General features: G+C 52.0%; 11 protein-coding genes across 13 annotated transcripts; 4 read left to right on the plus strand and 7 right to left on the minus strand.

Moving 5' to 3' along the window:
* Positions 1 to 133: 133 nt before the first annotated feature.
* FAF1_1 (pre-rRNA processing and 40S ribosomal subunit assembly) lies at positions 134 to 1156 on the minus strand (the record flags this gene model as incomplete). Its single annotated transcript, XM_066119250.1, has 3 exons — positions 134 to 688; positions 744 to 829; positions 889 to 1156. The coding sequence occupies 3 exons, from the start codon at positions 1154 to 1156 to the stop codon at positions 134 to 136; spliced, it is 909 nt and encodes a 302-aa protein (XP_065975888.1).
* A 457-nt stretch (positions 1157 to 1613) lies between these two features.
* On the minus strand, positions 1614 to 2648 carry SWC5_1 (swr complex subunit; the record flags this gene model as incomplete). The annotated part of the gene is made up of 2 exons (XM_007808745.1): positions 1614 to 2262; positions 2329 to 2648. The coding sequence occupies 2 exons, from the start codon at positions 2646 to 2648 to the stop codon at positions 1614 to 1616; spliced, it is 969 nt and encodes a 322-aa protein (XP_007806936.1).
* Positions 2649 to 3233: 585 nt separating this feature from the next.
* J3458_007193 (uncharacterized protein) lies at positions 3234 to 3560 on the minus strand (the record flags this gene model as incomplete). Its single annotated transcript, XM_066119251.1, has 1 exon — positions 3234 to 3560. One exon carries the CDS (start codon positions 3558 to 3560, stop codon positions 3234 to 3236), a length of 327 nt encoding a protein of 108 aa, XP_065975889.1.
* Positions 3561 to 3995: 435 nt separating this feature from the next.
* Positions 3996 to 6769, plus strand: J3458_007194 (uncharacterized protein). 2 transcript variants are annotated; one of them, XM_066119252.1, is made up of 5 exons: positions 3996 to 4604; positions 4667 to 4805; positions 4867 to 5252; positions 5325 to 6021; positions 6083 to 6769. In XM_066119252.1, the coding sequence occupies exons 1-5, from the start codon at positions 4536 to 4538 to the stop codon at positions 6262 to 6264; spliced, it is 1473 nt and encodes a 490-aa protein (XP_065975890.1). In that variant the 5' UTR covers positions 3996 to 4535; the 3' UTR covers positions 6265 to 6769. The 2 variants fall into 2 exon arrangements, with proteins under 2 accessions (XP_065975890.1, XP_065975891.1); XM_066119253.1 differs by having other exon boundaries at positions 4667 to 5252.
* Positions 6770 to 6818: 49 nt separating this feature from the next.
* J3458_007195 (uncharacterized protein) lies at positions 6819 to 8573 on the plus strand (the record flags this gene model as incomplete). Its single annotated transcript, XM_007808743.2, has 1 exon — positions 6819 to 8573. The coding sequence occupies one exon, from the start codon at positions 6819 to 6821 to the stop codon at positions 8571 to 8573; it is 1755 nt and encodes a 584-aa protein (XP_007806934.2).
* A 756-nt stretch (positions 8574 to 9329) lies between these two features.
* snf21_1 (ATP-dependent DNA helicase Snf21) lies at positions 9330 to 14773 on the plus strand. The gene is made up of 2 exons (XM_066119254.1): positions 9330 to 14059; positions 14121 to 14773. Exons 1-2 carry the CDS (start codon positions 10136 to 10138, stop codon positions 14340 to 14342), a joined length of 4146 nt encoding a protein of 1381 aa, XP_065975892.1. The 5' UTR covers positions 9330 to 10135; the 3' UTR covers positions 14343 to 14773.
* Positions 14774 to 15105: 332 nt separating this feature from the next.
* J3458_007197 (uncharacterized protein) lies at positions 15106 to 16709 on the plus strand (the record flags this gene model as incomplete). 2 transcript variants are annotated; one of them, XM_066119255.1, is made up of 4 exons in its annotated part: positions 15106 to 15268; positions 15346 to 15503; positions 15610 to 16424; positions 16492 to 16709. In XM_066119255.1, the coding sequence occupies exons 1-4, from the start codon at positions 15227 to 15229 to the stop codon at positions 16707 to 16709; spliced, it is 1233 nt and encodes a 410-aa protein (XP_065975893.1). In that variant the 5' UTR covers positions 15106 to 15226. The 2 variants fall into 2 exon arrangements, with proteins under 2 accessions (XP_065975893.1, XP_065975894.1); XM_066119256.1 differs by having other exon boundaries at positions 15106 to 15503.
* A 209-nt stretch (positions 16710 to 16918) lies between these two features.
* On the minus strand, positions 16919 to 17753 carry J3458_007198 (uncharacterized protein; the record flags this gene model as incomplete). The annotated part of the gene is made up of 3 exons (XM_007808740.2): positions 16919 to 17007; positions 17096 to 17446; positions 17531 to 17753. The coding sequence occupies 3 exons, from the start codon at positions 17751 to 17753 to the stop codon at positions 16919 to 16921; spliced, it is 663 nt and encodes a 220-aa protein (XP_007806931.2).
* A 165-nt stretch (positions 17754 to 17918) lies between these two features.
* J3458_007199 (uncharacterized protein) lies at positions 17919 to 18230 on the minus strand (the record flags this gene model as incomplete). Its single annotated transcript, XM_066119257.1, has 1 exon — positions 17919 to 18230. One exon carries the CDS (start codon positions 18228 to 18230, stop codon positions 17919 to 17921), a length of 312 nt encoding a protein of 103 aa, XP_065975895.1.
* Positions 18231 to 18277: 47 nt separating this feature from the next.
* J3458_007200 (uncharacterized protein) lies at positions 18278 to 19030 on the minus strand (the record flags this gene model as incomplete). The annotated part of the gene is made up of 1 exon (XM_066119258.1): positions 18278 to 19030. One exon carries the CDS (start codon positions 19028 to 19030, stop codon positions 18278 to 18280), a length of 753 nt encoding a protein of 250 aa, XP_065975896.1.
* Positions 19031 to 19310: 280 nt separating this feature from the next.
* Positions 19311 to 20601, minus strand: J3458_007201 (uncharacterized protein; the record flags this gene model as incomplete). Its single annotated transcript, XM_066119259.1, has 4 exons — positions 19311 to 19443; positions 19527 to 19753; positions 19853 to 20455; positions 20557 to 20601. The coding sequence occupies 4 exons, from the start codon at positions 20599 to 20601 to the stop codon at positions 19311 to 19313; spliced, it is 1008 nt and encodes a 335-aa protein (XP_065975897.1).
* Between the last annotated feature and the right edge of the window lie 428 nt (positions 20602 to 21029).

The raw sequence follows: 21029 nt of genomic DNA on the forward strand, positions 1-21029 counted from the left end.
GCACGTTGTGCCAATCAAACAGCGCTCCATAGTCGCATAACTCTTGGGAAAAATCTACCCCAAGATTAGTGTTGCGAACTACTGCCCCAAGTAGTGATACTAAGATTTGCTCTCGATTTACACTCCCTGCAATCTATCTTCTCCCTTTGCGCCCAAATACATCCCGGGTACCCTCAATTCTTTTGACGTCCCTTTCGCTGATGCGCAACTCAGCACCCTTCAGTCTGCCCACACCCGGTCTATCAACGTCACTTCTGCGACCTCTGGCCCGCCTCTGCTTTCCCGTTTCTCTCTCTAGAATGATTCCATTCTCCTTGGCCTCCCGTCTCCTCTTAGCCTCACGCGCATCCGCAGCCGCAGCCATGCCCTTTCTCATATGCATCGGCATCTTGTCCTGCTTATGTATTGACACCTTCGAACCAAGCGCTTGAACACGTAGGTCTGTCGCTTTTTGCCTTGTTCGCCCTGCTGCAAAGGATTTCGGCTGCGCAGCGTTGGAGGAGGACACGGACGAGAGTGATTTGGTGGCGGCGTGGGGGGCGAGGAGGTGCGATTCTGCGAGGAGGCGGCGGAGTTCAAGATCTTGTTTGAGGAGCGAGGGTGCGTCCTCGGGGAGGGTGGACGACTTGGAGGAAACGGCGGGCTGGACGGGGTTGGGGGTTGCGGTCTGGTCCGGGGGCCGCGACGACTGAGATGCGTCAGTGGGCTCTGGCGGGTGATGCAAAGGAAGAGAGGGGACTGACCATGAATGCTTTGAGTTCGCGCTTGGGCATTGACTCTTTGGGGAGCTGGGGGGTCGAGTGGTCGATTATTTCGATTGTTGGTGCATCTTTGTGTCGATCAACCATCAGCACGCTGAGTTGCGAGGACGGGGACGAAACAGCCTACCGTCATCGCCGGACTCGTGTTCGGAAACATCCTCGGCGTCATCAAATTCCTCCTCATCATTGCTATCAGCGGCATCGTCGTTTGACAATCCGCCCCATTCCGAGTCCTCGTTACTGTCGCCCTCAGCTGCTTGTTGCTCCGCCTTTGTGCTGGAAGGTCTTTCTTCGAGTGGTTGGAACCTAGCCTCGAAATGTCGGCGGAGTAATTCATTTGCGTCTGGTTCAGATATTGATGACGCGGGCGCTTTGCGCTTGCCTAGGACGGCCATTATGTCATTCGTCGTGTGCTGTGGTATGTCGAGGTAATGGTGAGGTGTTGCGTGAAAATGTCATAAATTTATGGAGAGGCTGTTCAGCCTTATGCGTAGGGAGCCTTAGCGGTCAACCGGTGGGATTGGATTGACTTTATGATGCTTGCCCCACTGCCACTAGGTACCTACTTAGACATAAATATGTAGTAGGTTGCTAGGCCTGCCCGAAGTACGGGGAGAACACAACACTGTCTAGCTAGTATTGAAGACGAGTTGGATTAGTTGATACTTATTCTGAAAATTTTCAGGTAGTGGAGCAGCATATTTGGCACATAGGCCCGTTACCATTACTCTTCATTCCGTATTGTACACCAAGAACAGGAACCGTTGTATTCCACCCATCTAACCGAGAACCCCAACTTCCATGGTATCATCCCAAACGCCCGAATATGCAATCGCGCCTCCATTAACTCAATCATGATTTGCCGGCTATTCTGGCTCTCCTTGCATCGTCCTCCCGTATAGCTTCGCTTCTCGCCAAGAAGTCCTGTCGAGCGGTGTAGGAATCTTTCGATTTGCTCGCCAACTCCAGCTCGTCCTTGATTCCCTCCTGGTCAACGTATCCCGCCCAGTCCATTCTGCTCTTCTCCACTGTATTGAGCTTCTTGGCTCGAGCCTCCTTGCCAGCTTGAATTCTTGCGGCGAGCCCGAGATTCAAGTCTGCACGTCCCATCCTGACGTCTACAACAGGCTCAAACGCAGAGCGGAACGCTTTCCTTGTGGCGCGCTTTGTTGGTGATGAATCGACGTCGAGTGCGTCCTGGCCCTGGGACGCAAGATATAGCTTCGCCTCGGCAGAATCTCTGGCCACAACCTTCTCTTCGGTGTGAACTCGACCGGCAAAGTTGTATGTGCGCTTTATGCGGATAGTGTCTGACTGGGGGTCATCCGACGGGGCCGTTGGAGCGGCATTGTTGTCGGAAGGCTCCTTTGTATGCTCTCCATTTGCTTCGACTGGCGGGGTACTGGGTTTGATTTGCTCGCCGGACATCATCTGCGCCCACAAGGCATCAACGTCGATTGTGACGGGACCATGGTTTACGGCGTACTTGCGCTCCTCCTTTCTTCAGAAAAAAAAGGTTAGCTTGCAGTCATTCGCAAAAGAATGGAGCGGCTGGGAAGGTACTCACTCGGCTGCACGTTGAGCACGGGTCTTGACCAATCCTCCTTCGCCGCCTTCATCCTCGTCAATGGGGCGTCCCTTCTCTTCTGCTCGTTTCCGCCTTTTAGTGCCCTTTGCTATGATGGCTTCATCTCCAGAATTATCGTAACCATCGTCGTGAGCCTGTCCGTCTGGCTCTGATGACCTTCGTTTCTTGTCGCCTTCTTCTGCGTCTTCGGCATCGGACTGGTCGGACACCGGCTCGGGCGCTTCATCGGGAGCGAAGTCCGAGTCTTGGGACGAAGCATATTGCTCGTCTTCCTCGTCTAGGACTGGATCAGGAGGCATCCTTGTGGCGCAGGACGGTTGGGCCGAGTGGTAGTGAGGAGCAGAAGAACAAAACGGCCAGCCGTGTCCGACGTCGCGATCTACACCGAGACAGAAGCCAGCAGCAGCCAATCAGAAGAGAGTATCGCACCAGCCCTGGCAAGTGTCTCATTTGTAAGCGGCTATGCCACCAGACTCATAAGCTTAAAATATTGGCTGATTTTATTTCTGCAGCCTATCCAATTACTTGATATGTGTGAATAACGTCCCTTGTCTTCCATCGAGACCGTGTCTCTTGTTGGGATGCCATTATTCCATCATGAAAGAGCCCAAGGGGAAGCAGAAACACTAGGACCCATATACCACCAGTTGAGTGGTCTGTGTCTCGATGTTTTCAATTGCATTCTGCGCATTCATAGCTGCACGGGCCTGCCACAATATTTCAAATGTGAGGGCCAAGTTGCTTCTTATTTGTTTTGTTTTCGCTCTTTTCATGCAAGCCATGTTGGCAGGCTAAAGGTGTCTTGTCATGCGGAGGCGCCAGCTACTCGTCATTTATATGAACTGTCGTAGAAAGTTGGTTACTACCTACTTAAGTAGTAAGTTTTACACCTGGGACTGACGTCTATGTCGCGTCTGGTGCATCTCTCCGTACGTACACGTACATGGTATCCACTCGTGTCCCGTGTTCACCGCACAGAGCTTGGTTGCTTCGGAATAAACATGACCTTGGGAGCCAAGAACATTCTGTTGATGTACGGTCGGAGGACCGAGACAACCGATGGGCGAGGATGGGCGAGGATGGCATGAAATGGCAAATGCACCGTTGAAGGGTCGGCTTGCAGAGCTGTTTGACGGCAGCACGCCATATTCTGCACGCTTTCTTGTTTCGGATTGAAGCTTCTGACGAGAAGACCTGCGGTAGTGTTGCATCTGTGATACGCCCTTGAACCAAGCCCGATAGATCGCCGACGAGTCGAAATATACTCAAGGCAGCAAATCAACGGGGTTCACTGCACTTTTGTCCCTCTGAAGTCACGGTCAAGTAACAATAACGTCCAGTATGAAGGCTCTCCTGGCCTGGTGTTGCTGCATTGTCAAGCTTATCCATGACCATGAGTCCATGACGGTGTAGAAATGCAGCACATGCCACAAGCTTGTACTGCCCAGCGATGAACCAGTAAGATCCCTTGTTGCCCTTACAGACCGCTTAAGACCGTGAAATTGAATAAAAGACAACATACGTGGCAACATGGTATGTCTCATGCAAAACGTTGGGAATGGGGGGTCTAGCTTGGGCTCGCGTAGCTCGTGCAAGTTGAACCGGCCGATTGCCCGGCCGTAATGAAATATGTTGTACTAACAAATGACACATACACACACCGTTCTACAGTCCCCGCCAAAGAAACCTTGATCAAACAGCACCAGACTATTTGCATCGTTCCCCGTATTTCTCGTCCTTTTCCTGCAGAGTAATCCCATGTAGGGTTACATCGGAGTGGAAGGACAGACCAGGTCGGTCAGTGACGCCCCCCGAACACCCGATCCTTGAGAGGCAAACCGGCCTTCGCTCTTTCGGAAAGACAGCATATTTCCCGCCGTCATAGGCACATGGGATAGCATACCGGTTCTGCAAGCTACGATTTGCGGCCGAATAAACTCGTTTGCATTCGGATCTCGCGCATCCTATTCGATAGCCTGCCTAACTGTGTAAGTGGCGGCAAGGACGGCAGTGGGTGGTTCAGACGGGATGCAGCTTGGTGACGCATCAGTACCTCTGATGGATCGGTAGAAACAAGTTATAAATTGAATGAGCAGGACGGAGGTCTGGTACCTGTTTGTTTGCCCATCTTCTTTCGCCGAGCTCTGGTCCAAATCTCCAAGCCATACCCCAGACAGACCAAAGAGATGGAGTCTCGCGTGGTAGACCATGTTCCCAAACTGGTCGGCGTCGCTCTGGTTGTAACGGTATTATATGTTAGCACAAACCATAAATGCCAATCATCTTCTGTTAACATACTAACCTCCATGGATGACAGTTTATATATTCCGGTTTATCCAATCCCCTTTCCAAGCTGCCCGGTCCTTGGTATTCGAAGTGGACAGACCTGGCTGCCAAATATCACTACTACAAAGGGAACAAAGTGTTCTATGTCCACAATTTGCACAAAAAATTCGGTATTGCTTCGTATCCCGTCACTCGCATGTCGGAACTGGGACTAACCATCTCATGAATCAGGCCCGTATGTTCGGATTGGACCAAATGAGGTTTCCGTGGCCGATCTCGATGCAACCAAGATCATTTACAGCACCAAAGAGACGTTTCGCAAAACCATATTTTACAGACACTTGACTGCACAGTCCATAGCGAATATCTTTACGACTGCCGATGTTGACTATCATCGGAAATTGAGAAGACTCATGTCCGCACAATTGTCCGAGTCGTCGTTGAAGTCGCTTCTCCCAGCAATAACCTCTCGCGTAGAGTTGGCGATTCAGAGGATGAAGGAGGACATGGAAACTCGAGGCTTTGCGGATGTCTTTAAATGGAGTCTTTTTATGACAACGGATGTCATAGGCGAGCTTGCCTTTGGCGAGTCGTTCCAAATGTTGGAGAAAGGCGAGGTACGTTCCGGCATCAAGCCAAACTCTTGACGCTGTCGACTTGAAAGGACGCTGACACGGTTTGTGCGGTAGAAAAACCAGTACATCCACGATTTGGAGGGAGTTGGAGCGTTATCTGCCGTTCGAGTCACCTTCCCAAGAGTACTTGCTTTGGCTAGAAAATATCCACTGCCCATCTTTCAGAAGAACCTTCAACAAGCCAGACGCATTCTAGGCTATGCTGAACAGTCTCTTCAGCGCTATCAGTATTATATTGACCAAAACCCAGAAGCGCCAAAGCAAATATTTGTCACCAAGATGTTCAAGGCCAGAGAGGATGAGAAGTTGTCATTCTCGGAGATCGTCATAAACGCACAGTCTTTTATTGTAGCCGGCAGTGATACGACATCGAATTCCCTAACCTATTTGCTCTGGTCCGTTTGCCGGCGACCTGAACTCCGGGATGCGCTTGTGAGAGAGCTTCAAACGTTGCCCAATGACTTCACCGAACATGATCTGCGAGAGCTGCCTTTCCTAAGCCAATGCATCGAAGAGACGCTTCGTCTCTATTCCGCAGTTCCAGCACCACTTCCTCGGGAGGTCCCTCAAGGCGGAGTAGAGCTCGGGGGTTACTGGCTCCCAGGTGGTACCACGGTGGCCACCCAAGCGTACACGATGCACCGGCATCCAGAGATTTTCCCAAATCCTGACGAGTTTGATCCCTATCGGTGGGCGTCACCAACAAAAGCTATGAAGGAGGCCTTCATGCCATTTGGTCGTGGACCAAGAAGTATGTCCTTCAACTCCCGTGTTGCCTATTAGCAAGAATTGACCGCTGACACCAACTCAAGTTTGTATAGGATTGCACTTGGCGTATATCGAACTTCGGCTCGCCACGGCACGCTTCTTCCAGGAATTTCCGACTGCACATATATCTGCGCGTGAAGGAATGTCGGATGATGACATGATTGAGACCATCTATTTTTTGATGAGTCCCAAAGGAAAGCGGTGCTTGATTGAAAAAGCATCATGATGGCCGGGTCGCAGCAAGGGTTTCAATGTTGTTTGCAGACTGGAGGCTAGAGACTAGGTTAATTACGGAGTAAGGGGGGTGAGAGAACGAAGTCGACGGGGACATATGGGCGCGAAACGAGACTGGCGTGCTGCTAAATCGAACCATGTATTGAGCTTTATGGTGTATTACGTGGTTTGTTGCGGTTCTCTGGCTTGGGCAAGACCAGAGTCGGACACATTGTGTTACTCTCACTGAGCCCAACCTGATGTGGTGCTTGCACGATCATTTGGATATGTCAAAAAAGAAAAGAAAAGAAAAATTAAAAAATTAATGTATTGAGCTTTTATCTTGAGCAACTATGGTTAGTAAGTATGCCGATTTTAGCTCTCCAATGCCGAATATTCAGAGTCTCGATGTCAAATAGACTTCGCACCACAGAAAAGTACCGAGTTGGCCCCACACGTGACGGCGGGATTCTAGTCGCAAAGGAATTCGCATCTCAGGCTCCAACTTTCGCACTTCCTAAATCATCCCAAAGTCAGCACTCGCAGCTATGCTGTGAAGTCTTAGATATGGCAAGCGACGATGACTTCGAAATAGAGGTTCCCGACCTGGCAGAGGATGACCCCATGCGAGCCTTCCTTCCAACCTCGTTTGGCAAGAAGTCCAAAGAAGCGAACATTGCGGCCCAGATCGACAGAAGTAAGAGGAACGCGGACAGCAAGGCCCGTGCTGGTGCCCTAGATGCAAGGATATCGGAGGGAAAGAAACCCCAGCCCAAAGGGAGTTCTAGTGATAGTGACGACAGCGATGACGATTCGGACGATTCAGACGACGGAGACGAGTATCCAGTCTCGCACGAACTTGTTTTGAAGACACACAACCGTGCGGTCACCACGGTTTCCTTGGATCCTTCTGGAGGTCGACTGTTAACAGCCTCCCTGGATTGTGTGATTAATTTTCACGACTTTGCTTCCATGACACCAACAACACTACGAGCATTCAAGACCGTTGACCCTTACGAAACGAAGAAATCCGCAGCCACCGCTGAATCGCACCCTATCCACCACGTGGAATTCAACGAGCTTTCCGGAGGCGTTTTCCTATGTGTTTCTGCACACCCGCAGGCCAAAATCATGTCAAGAGATGGTGGAATCCTCACTGAATTCGTCAAAGGAGACATGTATCTCAGAGACATGAACAACACGAAAGGACACATTTCAGAGATCACTGGCGGAACATGGCACCCGACAGACAAGAATCTTTGCATCACGGCCGGCACGGATAGCACATTACGGATATGGGACATCAACAATAAGCGGTCTCAGAAGGAGGTAGTGGTGTTCAAGTCTAAAGCTGCTGGCTCAGCTGGCAGAACAAAAATGACAGCGGTAGCCTGGGGCAAGCCATCTCAGGGCGGCAATAATGTGCTCGTGAGTGCAGCGCTCGACGGGACCTTGGTCATGTACGGCGGCAATGGACCGTTCACTCGACCTGCGGGTGAAATCCAAAACGCCCACAAGCCAAATACCTGGACTAGCGGCATTGATATTTCTTCTGATGGCCGCATGGTAGTTACACGAGGAGGCGACGATCTGATCAAGCTTTGGGATACCAGAAAATTCACCAAACCTCTTGTCAGCGTCTCTCATACATCTACGTCGGACCAATTCCCGACCAGCAATATTCAATACTCGCCAAACTCCACCAGCATCATTACCGGTTCGGAGACAGGCCATTTACATATTCTAAACCCTGGCAACCTTCGGGCTGAACACGTGACTCCTATAACACCCGGGTCGGCTTTGATTACCGTGAACTGGCATCCAAGGATCAACCAGATTATTACAGGTTCGGCGAATGCTGAAACGCACGTCTTGTATAACCCAACAACATCGAACCGCGGTGCCGTGGAGGTCATGTCTCGAGCACCGAAGAAGCGACATATCGACGATGACCCGAATTTGACGATGGATCAAGGGCTAGGCATGTCTGGAGACGCAATTATCACACCTGGTGCCCTGCCTGGTGCTAAGAAGTCGGGTGTGACTGGGACTGGGCGCTCGAAGGATCCACGCCGACCCCACGTCCCTCAGCAAACTCCATTTCAAAAGAATCAACCAGACGAGAAGCATGTTGCTGAGAACATCCCACTTGCTCGCATGTTACATGAGGATCCTCGGGAGGCGCTACTGAAGTATGCCGACAAGGCCCAAAATGACCCGATCTTTACCAAAGCATGGAGTAAGACACAGCCCAAGACACAGTACGCAGAGCTGAGCGACGAAGAGGAGGAGAAGCCGGACAAGAAGAAGGTGAAGAGGTGAAAAAGTACGGCGAGGTGCCAGAAGTACTTATCCGGAGCAGGTACCTGGCTATCGCGCTCTCGGGTCCAATACTGCGGTATTAATATCAGTGTATACTTAGAGATGGGCAAATACACTATACTACAGACTGTAGTGCGACAACACCCTTTTGGAATCAATTGATTCAAAGATTAAGCGCGAACCCCTGCGAGCGCTTATCCCCGCCACTACTCCGTACTGGCAACGGGAGGTCCACAAGGACTAATTTGGCCGAGTTGGCTTTTGCTCGGCCATTTTTAGTATGTATGCACGACGCAAAAGGATGTGTGTGTCTCATCATGCAGCATGATGGCGTAGACGAACCGCTTGGATGCCAGCAGCCCTAGCGCTTCATGTATTGACCCAAGTACATATTGTTGCCGGGTTTGGCTTCTAACTTTTGGGTATGAGAGCAGCTAGGCCGACCTTTAGAACCAGAAATGTAGCCTTGGCATGGAGGTGGCTCCGTTATGCCTCTCAACGGACACTCCATGACTCGATAAAGTCCGTCTTCCGTCCTCAGTGGATTACCTAATACACCGGGGATTGGCGGCTCCTTGACCTCTCCATGGCCTTTCAGGCTTCACGTGACGGCATTTGACCAATCACAGTGTCGCCCTCGAGCATGAGTGGCGGGATTCTGCCTGCGCAGAGGGCGTGCTGAGATTTACCGTGGCCAAGCGTCCACAGACCGCACCAGCCATCACGCTCAATCTTGTCCGTTGTCTTCACCACTCCCCATCATCAACCAGCGAGGAAGCGCGCGCGCATCCCGAAAATCGCCAGGTCCCCTCGCAAACCATCCGCAGCCATCTCCAATCCTCGCCAACTTGGTGTTGCACGCGATTTGCACGCATTCTACGCTCGAGGCACCAGCCCCGACGCGCCGCGTCACTGCATTCACACTTTTTCACTCCCTCGCCATCTCCTGGCCTCACGTCTGGTGGTTCCCTTGTCTATTTTCCACCCCCACGCCTCGCCGGCCGACATACAGCCCGTCCAACGCGACTGTAGCGGATATCAAACGACTTGCAACACGCTTTTACGACGTGTGTACATTCGCTTAGATAAAATCTCTCGCTGCGCAGCGCTCCATTCGCCGAGTATTGACGCGACCTTGGATTTTTCTTTTCTTCGCATTCCGCTTTCGTTTTTTTTTTCTTTTGGCCCGACTTCTCCCTCTTGACCAGTTCGTGAAACGCTCGAGTTGCTACTTGTGCTCGCGCCACTCCCATCGACAGCCAGTTCACCATCGTCATGCACCGTAAATAATCCGAAATCACCATTGTTTGACCATTGGGGTATATTTTCGGCACAGACGATTAAAAAAACCACAGCTCCATCATGGCGTCGGTGCAAGCTCCGCCTGCGGTGCAACCCCCAGGTGCGCCGATGCCTGCCGGCGCAACCAAGCAACAAGCCGAGGAAGTCTTCAGGGTATGTATTGAGCATGTTTGTTCGACACTGGATCACCATCTCGATGCCAGACAGACGATATTTGATGACGGGGATACTGATTGGTGCATATATAGAAGCTGAAGCAGATGAAAGAGCAAGGCGTCCCCCCAACGGACCCCGAATACATCAAGGCCTCCCACTTCTTGATGAGCTTCCAGCAACAACACAACATGCGCAGAAACCAACAACAGTTCGTACAGCAGCAGCAGATGCAAAATGGTGTACAAACCGGCCGACCGCAACCAGGCACTCCTCAATCAACGCAACCCAACGCTGGCCCTCAAGGAGGAGTTGCCATTACCTCGGCACAGACACCCGCCGCCGCTCCCACTGCACCGCCTACGCCGGGCTCTGGCTCAACTCAGTTCAGCCAGCAACAGCTTGCTCTTTTGAGGCAGCAGATCCACGCATTCAAGCTTCTGGGCAAGAACGCTGGTGTGTCTGTTCAGTTGCAGCAGGCCATCTTCAACCAAAGACAGCGTCGGCAGGCCACTGCCATTGATACCACATCAAGCTCTGCTAAGAACGCACAGCCGAGTCAAGATGCTGAAAAGGCACCTTCAGCAGGGCCTGAAATGGCAACCGAAGAAGAGTCCCCCGTTCCCAAAGCTCACACGTATAAGACTGTAAAATCGCCGTATGGCACGAGTATGATTCGACCCTCGATAAAATACCTCGACCATGCGCAGCGCAAGAACCGATGGTTCATTCCTGGCGTCTTCCCAACTGGTATTGACTTTGACCACCTTCGATACGAGCGAGAAGTTGTCATCTTCAATCGAATGAGCCAACGGTATTCTCAGCTCAAAAACTTGCCGGCAAATTTGGCTCATTGGGATTCCACAAAGGAGGTTGTCGAGGCCGATGACACACTGAAGCGAAAAGCCATAATTGAAATGAAGAGCCTTGCTTTGTATGCTAAGCAGAGGGCTTTGCGCGAAAAAATTGGTCGACAGATGATGCATTATGATAATTTGGCCATGACGACGAACCGAAGTCACTACCGCCGAATGAAGAAGCAGAATGTTCGTGAGGCTCGCATCACTGAGAAGCTTGAGAAGCAACAGCGTGACGCTCGCGAGAATCGGGAGAAGAAGAAGCACAGCGATTTCTTGCGTGCCATCTGTCACCACCGCGCTGAAATCCAAGAGAGTGCTAATTCTCAGAAGACCAAATCACACAAGCTTAGCCGTCTCATGTATGCCCAACACTTTAATATTGAAAAGGAAGAACAGAAACGTATCGAGAGAACGGCCAAGCAGCGTTTGCAGGCTCTCAAGGCCAACGACGAAGAGGCATATCTCAAGTTGCTTGACCAGGCCAAGGATACTCGTATTACGCATCTTCTCAAGCAAACTGATGGTTTCTTGCACCAATTGGCGTCCTCGGTTAAGGCCCAGCAACGCCATGCTGCTGAGGCCTACGGTGATGATGCGGAGCCTTTTGTTGAAGAAGAGAGCGACGACGACGAAGAGGAGAGTGGCAAGAAGATCGACTACTATGCTGTTGCCCATCGAATCAGAGAAGAAGTCACTGAGCAGGCCAGCATTTTGGTTGGTGGTACCTTGAAGGAGTACCAAATCAAGGGTCTACAGTGGATGATATCCTTGTACAACAACAACCTCAATGGTATTCTTGCTGATGAAATGGGCCTCGGAAAGACGATTCAGACCATCAGCTTGATCACCTATCTCATTGAGCGCAAGTTGCAGAGTGGTCCTTACCTCGTCATCGTGCCTCTCAGTACCCTCACCAACTGGAACCTCGAATTTGAAAAGTGGGCGCCGTCTATTAGCCGAATCGTCTACAAGGGACCTCCAAACGCCAGAAAACTACAGCAGGAGAAGATTCGACAGGGCCGATTCCAAGTTCTCTTGACCACATACGAATACATTATCAAGGACCGGCCGATTCTTAGCAAAATCAAGTGGTTCCACATGATTATCGATGAAGGTCATCGTATGAAGAACAGCAACTCCAAGCTCAGTGCTACTATCCAGCAGTACTACACAACTCGCTTCCGTCTGATTCTCACAGGTACTCCTCTTCAGAATAATCTGGCCGAGTTGTGGTCTATGCTTAACTTTGTCTTGCCGAATATTTTCAAGTCTGTCAAAACTTTTGACGAGTGGTTCAATACTCCATTTGCCAATACCGGTGGTCAGGATAAGATGGAGCTCACCGAAGAAGAGCAAATTCTCGTTATTCGTCGTTTGCACAAGGTCCTGCGACCATTCTTGCTTAGACGTTTGAAGAAGGATGTGGAGAAGGATCTGCCCGACAAGACTGAAAAGGTCATCAAGTGCAAATTCTCCGCCCTCCAGGCCAAGCTGTACAAGCAAATGGTCACACACAACAAACTGGTGGTGAGCGATGGCAAGGGTGGAAAGACCAATGCTCGTGGTTTGAGCAACATGATTATGCAGCTCCGCAAGTTGTGTAACCATCCCTTTGTCTTTGATGAAGTTGAGAATGTCATGAATCCAATGAGCATCAGCAACGACTTGTTGTGGAGAACAGCTGGTAAATTCGAGCTTTTGGACCGTATCCTGCCCAAGTACCAGGCCACGGGCCATCGCGTCCTGATGTTCTTCCAGATGACGGCAATTATGGACATCATGGAGGATTATTTGCGCTACAGAAAATTCGAGTATCTGCGTCTTGATGGTACGACCAAATCTGACGAACGATCAGACTTGCTCAAAGAGTTCAATGCCCCTGATTCGAAGTACTTCATGTTCTTACTTTCCACCCGTGCTGGTGGTCTTGGTCTCAACTTGCAGACCGCTGATACTGTCATCATCTACGACTCTGATTGGAATCCTCACCAAGATCTTCAAGCTCAGGATCGTGCCCATCGTATCGGTCAGAAGAACGAGGTGCGAATTCTTCGATTGATCAGTTCAAACTCTGTCGAAGAGAAGATCCTGGAGCGTGCCAGATTCAAGTTGGATATGGACGGCAAGGTCATTCAAGCCGGTCGATTCGATAACAAGTCTTCAGAAACTGACCGTGACGCTATGCTTCGAACCCTGCTTGAGAGTGCAGACATGGCTGAAAGCGGGGAACAGGATGACATGGAAGACGAGGAACTGAATATGATGCTTGCACGTAGCGATGATGAAATTGCAATTTTCCAGAAGATTGATGAGGAGCGGGCTCGGGACCCTGTCTATGGTATTTCTGCTGGTGCAAAGGTCAAGCCTAGACTCATGGGGGATGATGAGCTGCCTGAAATCTATCTGAATGAGGGCAATGTGGTTGAAGAAGAGACTGAGGACCTTGTACTTGGCCGTGGTGCTCGTGAACGTACCAAGGTGCGCTATGATGATGGCTTAACAGAAGAACAATGGTTGCTGGCTGTGGACGATGATGAGGATTCACCCGAGGCAGCCGCCGCCCGTAAACAAGCCCGAAAGGACAAGCGAGAGGCAAACAGGCTCAAGAAGATGGCGCTTATGAACTCGATTGATAACTCACCTTCAGCTAGTCGCGCGAGCACAGAAGAGATTGAGACTCCAAAGAAGCGTGGCCGCAAACCTGGTAGCAAGAACGAGAAACGCAAGGCGGAGGATGGCGATGAAGAACCCCCAGCCAAGAAGCGACGGGGTCCTCAAGGCCGATCGAGCAAGGGTGGCTCAGCTGCCGCCGATTCCAGAGTCAGTCCTCAACAGCGTGAGGTTCTGCAAAAGAGCTTGCGAGCCCTCTACGATGCCTTGATGAACCTGGAGGTGGACGACATTGAACCACCGGCTGAGGATGACGAGTCGGATGCTGGCAAGCGCCTAATCATCGGCCCGTTCATCAAGCTACCGCCCAAGAGGGACTACGCCGACTATTATGTGATTATCCAGAATCCCATCTGCATGAATCATATCCAGACCCGTATCAAAAAGGAAGAATACTCTAGCCTTAGCGACTTGCGAAAAGATTTTCAACTCATGATCCGCAACTGCCAGACCTACAACGAGGACGGCAGCATTCTCTATCAGGATGCCAAGACTATGGAGGTAAGTTTAAAGCAGTACAAGATGGAATTTCCAGGACACCATATCTAATAGTATTGCGCAGGAATTCTTTAACAAAAAGTTCCAAGAGGAATTAGAAGCTCACCCCGAACTGCAAGAGCTGGAAGAAGGGGGCAGCAAGGCCGGATCTGCTGCGCCATCGGGCCAAGGAGCAAGCACACCACAGCCAAGCGGCGGTACTAGAATCAAGATTATTTCCAGCAGCGCGCGCGCTAGTGAGGCTGTCAACGGCGCCAAGTCGTCTGCTCAGAGCGACGAGGAATGAGGCACACGATGAAACTCGACTTGGCGTGACGGAGCAGGGATAGGAAGCACCGCGACCTGTGCAGGATATTAATAGCACTCTCAGCTTGCATCCTTAAGTACTGATGATGCAGCGTGACGGATCTGTTTCATATGGTCATTTTGGCAACCGGGCTTTGTCTTTTTGTTGTGCAGTTGTTTGGCAGATGCATTTTTTTTCTCGGCGTTTATCTGGCTAGGGAGTTTATAAACGTGTATCAAAGGGATGGAGCGGCCTAGGGCGGATTCAAATACCAAGCGTACGCAAATGGTGGTTAAACGATGGGACGAGATGCAGTAGTCGAGGCAGAGACGAAGTTGCTTGCAGAGTGTTCGGAACTCCTCGATCTGGGCAGGCATGTTTAGATATGGAGTAAAAAATGTATTTTAGTAGAAGATATCGACGAAGATTGTACAAACCAAGTTTAATGTGACCGAGTATGCGAAAGGGTGATGTTGGGGTGGAGCACATGAATTGTGATGAGAATTCGGCATTGAATCGACGCGAACAAGCCAAACCCCCCCCAAAAGTAAGTTACCTAGGCCTAGGAAGCAGAAACAAAACCAATAATCTTTCCTACGTCACTTCGTGGTCAATGGTTGATGCCGGAGCGTGTGGCCGCCCCAAGTGCGTGGTGGTGTGTTGGGTGGTGTGGCGGTTGGCGGGAACCCAAGGTGGCCAGTAATGCGCAACTCTCGACTTGTCACAACTCGGACTCGACTTCATCTTGATCCACCCACCACAATACAATCAAGAAATGCCGGTCGCCACTGACACCCCAGGCCGTGGTAGCACATGCATCGCACAGAACAAATGAGTCGTTTCAAAAGTCTGAACCGGGTTCAACTCGACGATACTATCGCACAATGAAGAAGACGCTGCTGCTGTGCTTTATCCACGGCTTCAAGGTACGTGGGCTCACGTGCTGCCGCCGCCATGGTGGCGACTGCGTGCAACAGGACTTACTTGACGCATGGCCTCGCAGGGCGGCGAGTCAACCTTTGGAGACGACTACGAGTTTACCAAGCACCTACGAGACATTGTTGCGCAGAAACTACCCAAGGTCGATGTGCGGGTGTTGGTGTACCCCAAGTACGAGACGAGAGGGGACTTGGGAGAATGCGTGAGCCGATTCCGCAGCTGGTTCGTCTTTTCTACCATCCCCGGCCCCTTTTCTATAGTTGTCATGTCTCTCGTGGCGGGAACATGCAGACCAATGTAGGCGAGTGAGACGGCTGACAACACCCAGGCTGGAGGACAAGGTGATAGACATGGAGGTAGCGTCAGGCACGGCGTCGCCAACGGTCGACCCCTCGGTCCGGACCATCCTCGTCGGCCACTCCATGGGCGGGATAGTCGCCGCCGAGCTCCTCATCGCGCTGGCGTCGGAGAAGCCAATCTACTCGGAGGACGGGATCCGCAAGTCGGACGGCGAGAGGCCCGCCTTCAACGCCTTCATGTTCCCCTACGTCCAGGGCGTGCTGGCCTTTGACACGCCCTACCTCGGGATATCGCCCGGCGTGGTCGCCCACGGCGCCGAGAGCCACTACCAGACGGCGGCGTCGACAATCTCCCAGATTGGCGGCTTGAGGACGGCGCTCTGGGGCGGCGCGGGCAAGACCAGCGAGGCGCCGGTGCCTGCTGCCGCTGCCGCGCCGGCCGCGCCGCCGAGCGCGTGGCGGAAATGGGGCAGGGTGGCCATGTACGCTGGCGCGGCGAGCGCCGTGGCCGCCGGCGGAGCTGCCGCGTGGATGAACAGGGACCAGATCGCAGAGGGGTGGACGTGGGCGTCGTCCCATCTGGAGTTTGTGGGCTGCCTCGCGAGGGCCGAGGAGCTGAAGAAGCGCGTGGGCTTCGTGGTGCGGCTTCACGAGGAGCTGGGCGTGGGCTTTGCCAACCTGTACACGAGGTTGGGCAAGGGTGCGTCTTCCAAGAAGATCAGCATGGCTGGGACGGTCCTGGGCAAGGACAGGACGTTTTGTAACTTGCCCAAGACGATGAATGCGGGGGACTGGATCGAGGCGGTCAACGATGAAGCGGGAGATGAGACGGTGGCACATATGAGTAAGTCTCTACCTTGAGGAAGGGGGGCTGCTGTCATGGGAACATCTCGCTAACAGGACTTGTATAGCCATGTTTGAGCCAAAGGAGAACCCTGGGTATGAAAAGCTAACCCACGACGCGGCTGGTTTGATTGCCCAGTGGTCACGGAACGATTGGTATGAGAACTCGACAGAGACAACAACACCAGAGAGGGTGCAAAGTGCAGAGGTGGACGAGAAGGGCAAAGGGGCAGAAAAAGAAGAAGAAGAAAGAGAGACTACAGAGAAAATCGCACCAAACTCATAGCTACGATAATCACAATTATAATTTACAATGTACATGTCTATCTACGTTTATCCATTGCCACAACCCGGATTTGGCCCCTTTCCGTTCTACCAGAATGCCTTCTTTTTTTCTCATACCCCGTACCATACACCATTCACGCAAGGATTAAACTGCTCGCATCCTCAGGACATTGTTTAGAAAAGAAAAGAAAAAAAAAAGCCCGTCCAGGCTTACTGCGCCTTGTCACCCTTTTTGGCCTTGGACGAACGCAGAACCTTGCTCCTCTGCTTCATCATATGCGTGAACAGAATATAAGACCCTGTCAACTCGTTAGCCCCAAATAGAAAAAGAAGAAGAAGAAAAAAAAACCGCTGCCCAGGACAACCACCTCAGTGTAAAAAACGTACCGGGAAGGTAAATAGCCAAAACGGCATAGAGCGCCCACGGCGCAAAGCTACTCATCTCTGCCGCGGGGCCCGTCGCCGCATAAACTAGCATACACTCGCTCGTGATGCCCATGGGGTACAGAATGTAAAACATGCTGTAGCGCAACCAGGTCAGGAACGAGGGCAGTGCGCCGGCGAGCGACAGCGCAAAGTAGCTGTAGCGGACGACCTCGGTGACGGACCAGGCGATCAGCATGGAGGAGTAAAAGGGCGAGAGGGCGAGGAATGGCCACGTGTTTACGACGGGCCAGACGAGTAGAAGGCGCGAGAAGACTTGCATTATGGTTGTGGACACGGGGGCTCGGACGACGCCTGCGGGTTAAATGGGTTGTGAGTTGGTCTGCTTGTATTTACTTATTTATTTTTTGGGCTGTGCAAAAGTCAGGGGCAATATACCTAGCAGGGAGTGCAGAATCTCCACGACGGCCGCGGTCTGCGTCCATTTCGTCCACTCGCCCACGACGGCGTAGACGGCTGCCGGGCCGCGCAGGTACAGCACGGCGAGGGTGCGGCCGAGTACCACGCTCCATGTAACTGCGGATGCGAAGTTGTAGAGGATGAGGTATGCGTCTTTCAGAGGCGAGGCCTGCTTGGCGGCGGGCTTGGGTTTGTCAGCCATGGCGGCGTGGTGCAATTGGGGGCTGGCTGGCGTGGTGTTTGTGGTGGTGATGGGAGATTTTTGGTGTTGGAGTTGGGAGCAGAATGTTGGGGCACGCCATGACGGGCTGGCGGGCCGAGGCAGGTGGGGTCCCGGGGGCCTGCGTGCTGACGGCTCCTTCCTGCCTCACGGGAGATGGCTCTCCAACAAGCTTGGCGCATCCAGCAACACCCTCAACTTGTTCAACTCGCCGTCGTCCCTCCCCGCCTCAACCAACCTATCCAGCCTCCCGTCGTCAGACGCTATGCCTCGCCAGAGCAGCAGTCCCAATCTCCTCGCCATTTCCACCTCGCTCAGTTTGAGAACGCCATTCCGTGCCGGCGTGTGTCCCTCACAGAGCCCCAGAAACGTCCTCCAGAACAACGCCCTCAGCTCCGCGTCATCGTCAAAATACACAAACCCCTTCTCTGCGTCGTCTTGCCCTAAACACTCGTCCATGGCGTACATGCCTATGCCAAACGGCAGCCATTCGCCCTCGGCCCAGTCTAGTAAGCCCGTGATGTGGCCCGTCTGTGCATCAACCATGATGTTACTTGTATGAGGTCCCCGTGTGTTAAGCACCACGGTAAGCGCTCAATGTGACCGAGGTGGTGTTTCGTCGCCTGCGCCTCCTGGGATAGTTTTGCGTCTGCTATGCTTGTGAGTAGGTTTGCCCGCCATCGGAGAGAGGACCCGATTCGTCCCTGGATGCCTTTGCCTGCCGGGAGGGGGTGGCGGCGACGAGAGGGCACGCGGTGGTGATATGATTTCGCAAAGATGGCTGCCATGCCTCGGATGAGGTTATGGCGGAACTCCTTGTTGGGGGTGTCGTGTATTTGCAGAATGCTGGAGAGTGTGACGCCGGGCACCTTGTCCATGAGGTAGACGTGCAGCAATGGTGGATTGATGTGCGGACTTCTGGATGACGGGATGCCGCTGAATGGGCCCAAATACGTCATTTCGGAAACGAGGTGTTGAAATACATGTCGTGCGTCTTTGTATATCTTCATATCTAGGTTGAATCGTCCCGGGCGGAACTGAAGTAGGTGAGTCGTCGAGACGGCGACAGTGTAAGAGCACTCGCCTTGGGTGTCGGCCTCACCAACGGGTTCCTCGGGGAATATGAGCTGCGCGAATCGTAGACATTGATTGCGGGTTTGGTAGTCCAAGGCATTTCGGGTAAAGAAGTTGTCAATGTGTCGGCTGGGGCAGCCTAACAGGTTGTTCGCGTCATGCGATGAGCCCGTGATAAACACCATCACCAGATATCACCGGTCGGTACTATAAAGGTCATGAATTCATGACATTGACCAAGGATGAATATGAGTCTTCATTTTGTCACCATGGGATCATGCTCACCCCTCTTCATGTATTCTTGCCGAAGGCTGGAGGTGTGGCTTGGCTATGCTGCTATTGGCTGCGCTGTAACGCTCATAACCGCTGTAGGCGAAGCAATCCATAGGCATCATGGCGAAATAATCTTTATGAATCTTGCAAGTGGTGTGTATTCCCAGAAATTCAATACCCAAAGTTATACTATCAGTACGTGGCGGTCAGTCTTTGCACCAAATAATCGCCGCTATTCACACCCTTATATTTCTTATCCTTCTCCGCAGCATACGTCCCTGGCAAGGTCTCAATAAAGCTTTCCGTATTCGGATTGCAAAAGTACCTATTTCGAAGCAAAGTTAGCTTCTGTGCTGGAGTTTACAAGACCGGCCCTCGTCACATTATCTACGAGGCATCAATACTTACGCGATACTATATCGGGGAGGGTAGGAATTGTCTTCCTTCCGGGGTGGCTCGACAACTCTGTGGATAGTGCTCTTGATGGTGTCATTGCTCCAGCGAGCCAGTAGATCTCCTGCATTGACAACAATGGTTCCTGGGATGGGAGTGGCGTCGACAAAGTGGCCGGTTGGGCTTTTGACCTGTAGGCCGCCGCGGCTATCTTGGAAGAGCAGGGTGATTGAGCCGTAGTCCTATATTTTGGTCAGTGAGATCTCCCCTTAATGAGGTATTACACAATTTCATAACGGTGAAACCGCAAGGACAAAAGCTGGATGGGCCTTGAGCCTTACACTGTGCTCACCGGCCCTCACCTGCCCAGGATTGATCCTAAACACATCTGCCTTCACAGACGGATAATGCAACAGCCGCAGCGTATTATCCCCCACATGCACAAACCGATCAAAGAAATCTTCTTGTATTTCCATTCCCAAGGCGATGGCCCTCATGACCTCCATATGCAATTTCTGACACTGGCTAAAGAAGTCGTTCATGTCTGTCCTGAAACCCTTCAGTCTGCCGTCCTCAGCCGGCCACTGGTTAGGATAATTTGGGTCGGTATCGCGGCCAATTTCCAAACTCTCCTTCAAATCTGGTGCCGCGCTTCGGACCTTGTCCACCTGGGCGATGTCTTCCAGCTGGGTAACCTTTTCACGACCTGGCGAGGAGTAGCCGCGGTTGGCTTCGGGCGTGGTCCAACCCAACTTCATCTTGGCGTCAGTGTCGAGGGCGAAGAAATCGGCGGAGCGGTCGAAAGTCTGGCTGAGAACTTCGGCCGGGATTGGGTGGTTCTTCAGGTATATGAAGCCTGCAGTTTGGAAGCCATGGAGGATAGCCTCGGCGGTGGTTTTTCGCTCATCAGGGGTGCCGGTGAGGAACTTGGAAAAGTCTATGAGCTGGAGCAGAGTTTAGTATGCAAAAAGGAATCATCAGTGGCGGCAGAGCGAAGCGGATGCCTGGATGGTGATGCTACCAAGCCCATCGCCTTGCCACTTACAGGAATGACCAGGCCCTCCTTGGCCACCGCAGCGTCGGTCGTCATTTCGTTTAAGAAGAAAAATAACAAGATACAAGAAAAATTGAGGATCACAGTGATAATGCGGGCAAGTCGAGGGAGGGATCCAGAACAAGAGGTCTGGCGATAAGTTTCCAATTTCAATGGGAAGGTGCACATGTGGTCAATACAGATTGTGCAACCACAACGCTACCAGCCAATCAAACGTCCTAAACCAAAACGCCCTCGGCAACCGCCGCATCATGGCAGCATTTATGACAAGAGCGCCTAGCCCATTCGCCTATTTTCCGACGTGCCCTCCGTTACGAGGGATCTGCTGCGCGTTGTCTAGACATACGTCGGATGGTCTCTGGAGTTTGGCGCCAAGATTCAACACGGATGCGCTGATGAACCGCTAATCTGGTTCCCCGCAGACCTGCAGATTGTGTCACACGAAAAAATACCAAAAAACGGGC

Source organism: Metarhizium acridum, assembly GCF_019434415.1.
Source record: "Metarhizium acridum strain ARSEF 324 chromosome Unknown scaffold_72, whole genome shotgun sequence".
NCBI lineage: Eukaryota > Fungi > Ascomycota > Sordariomycetes > Hypocreales > Clavicipitaceae > Metarhizium > Metarhizium acridum.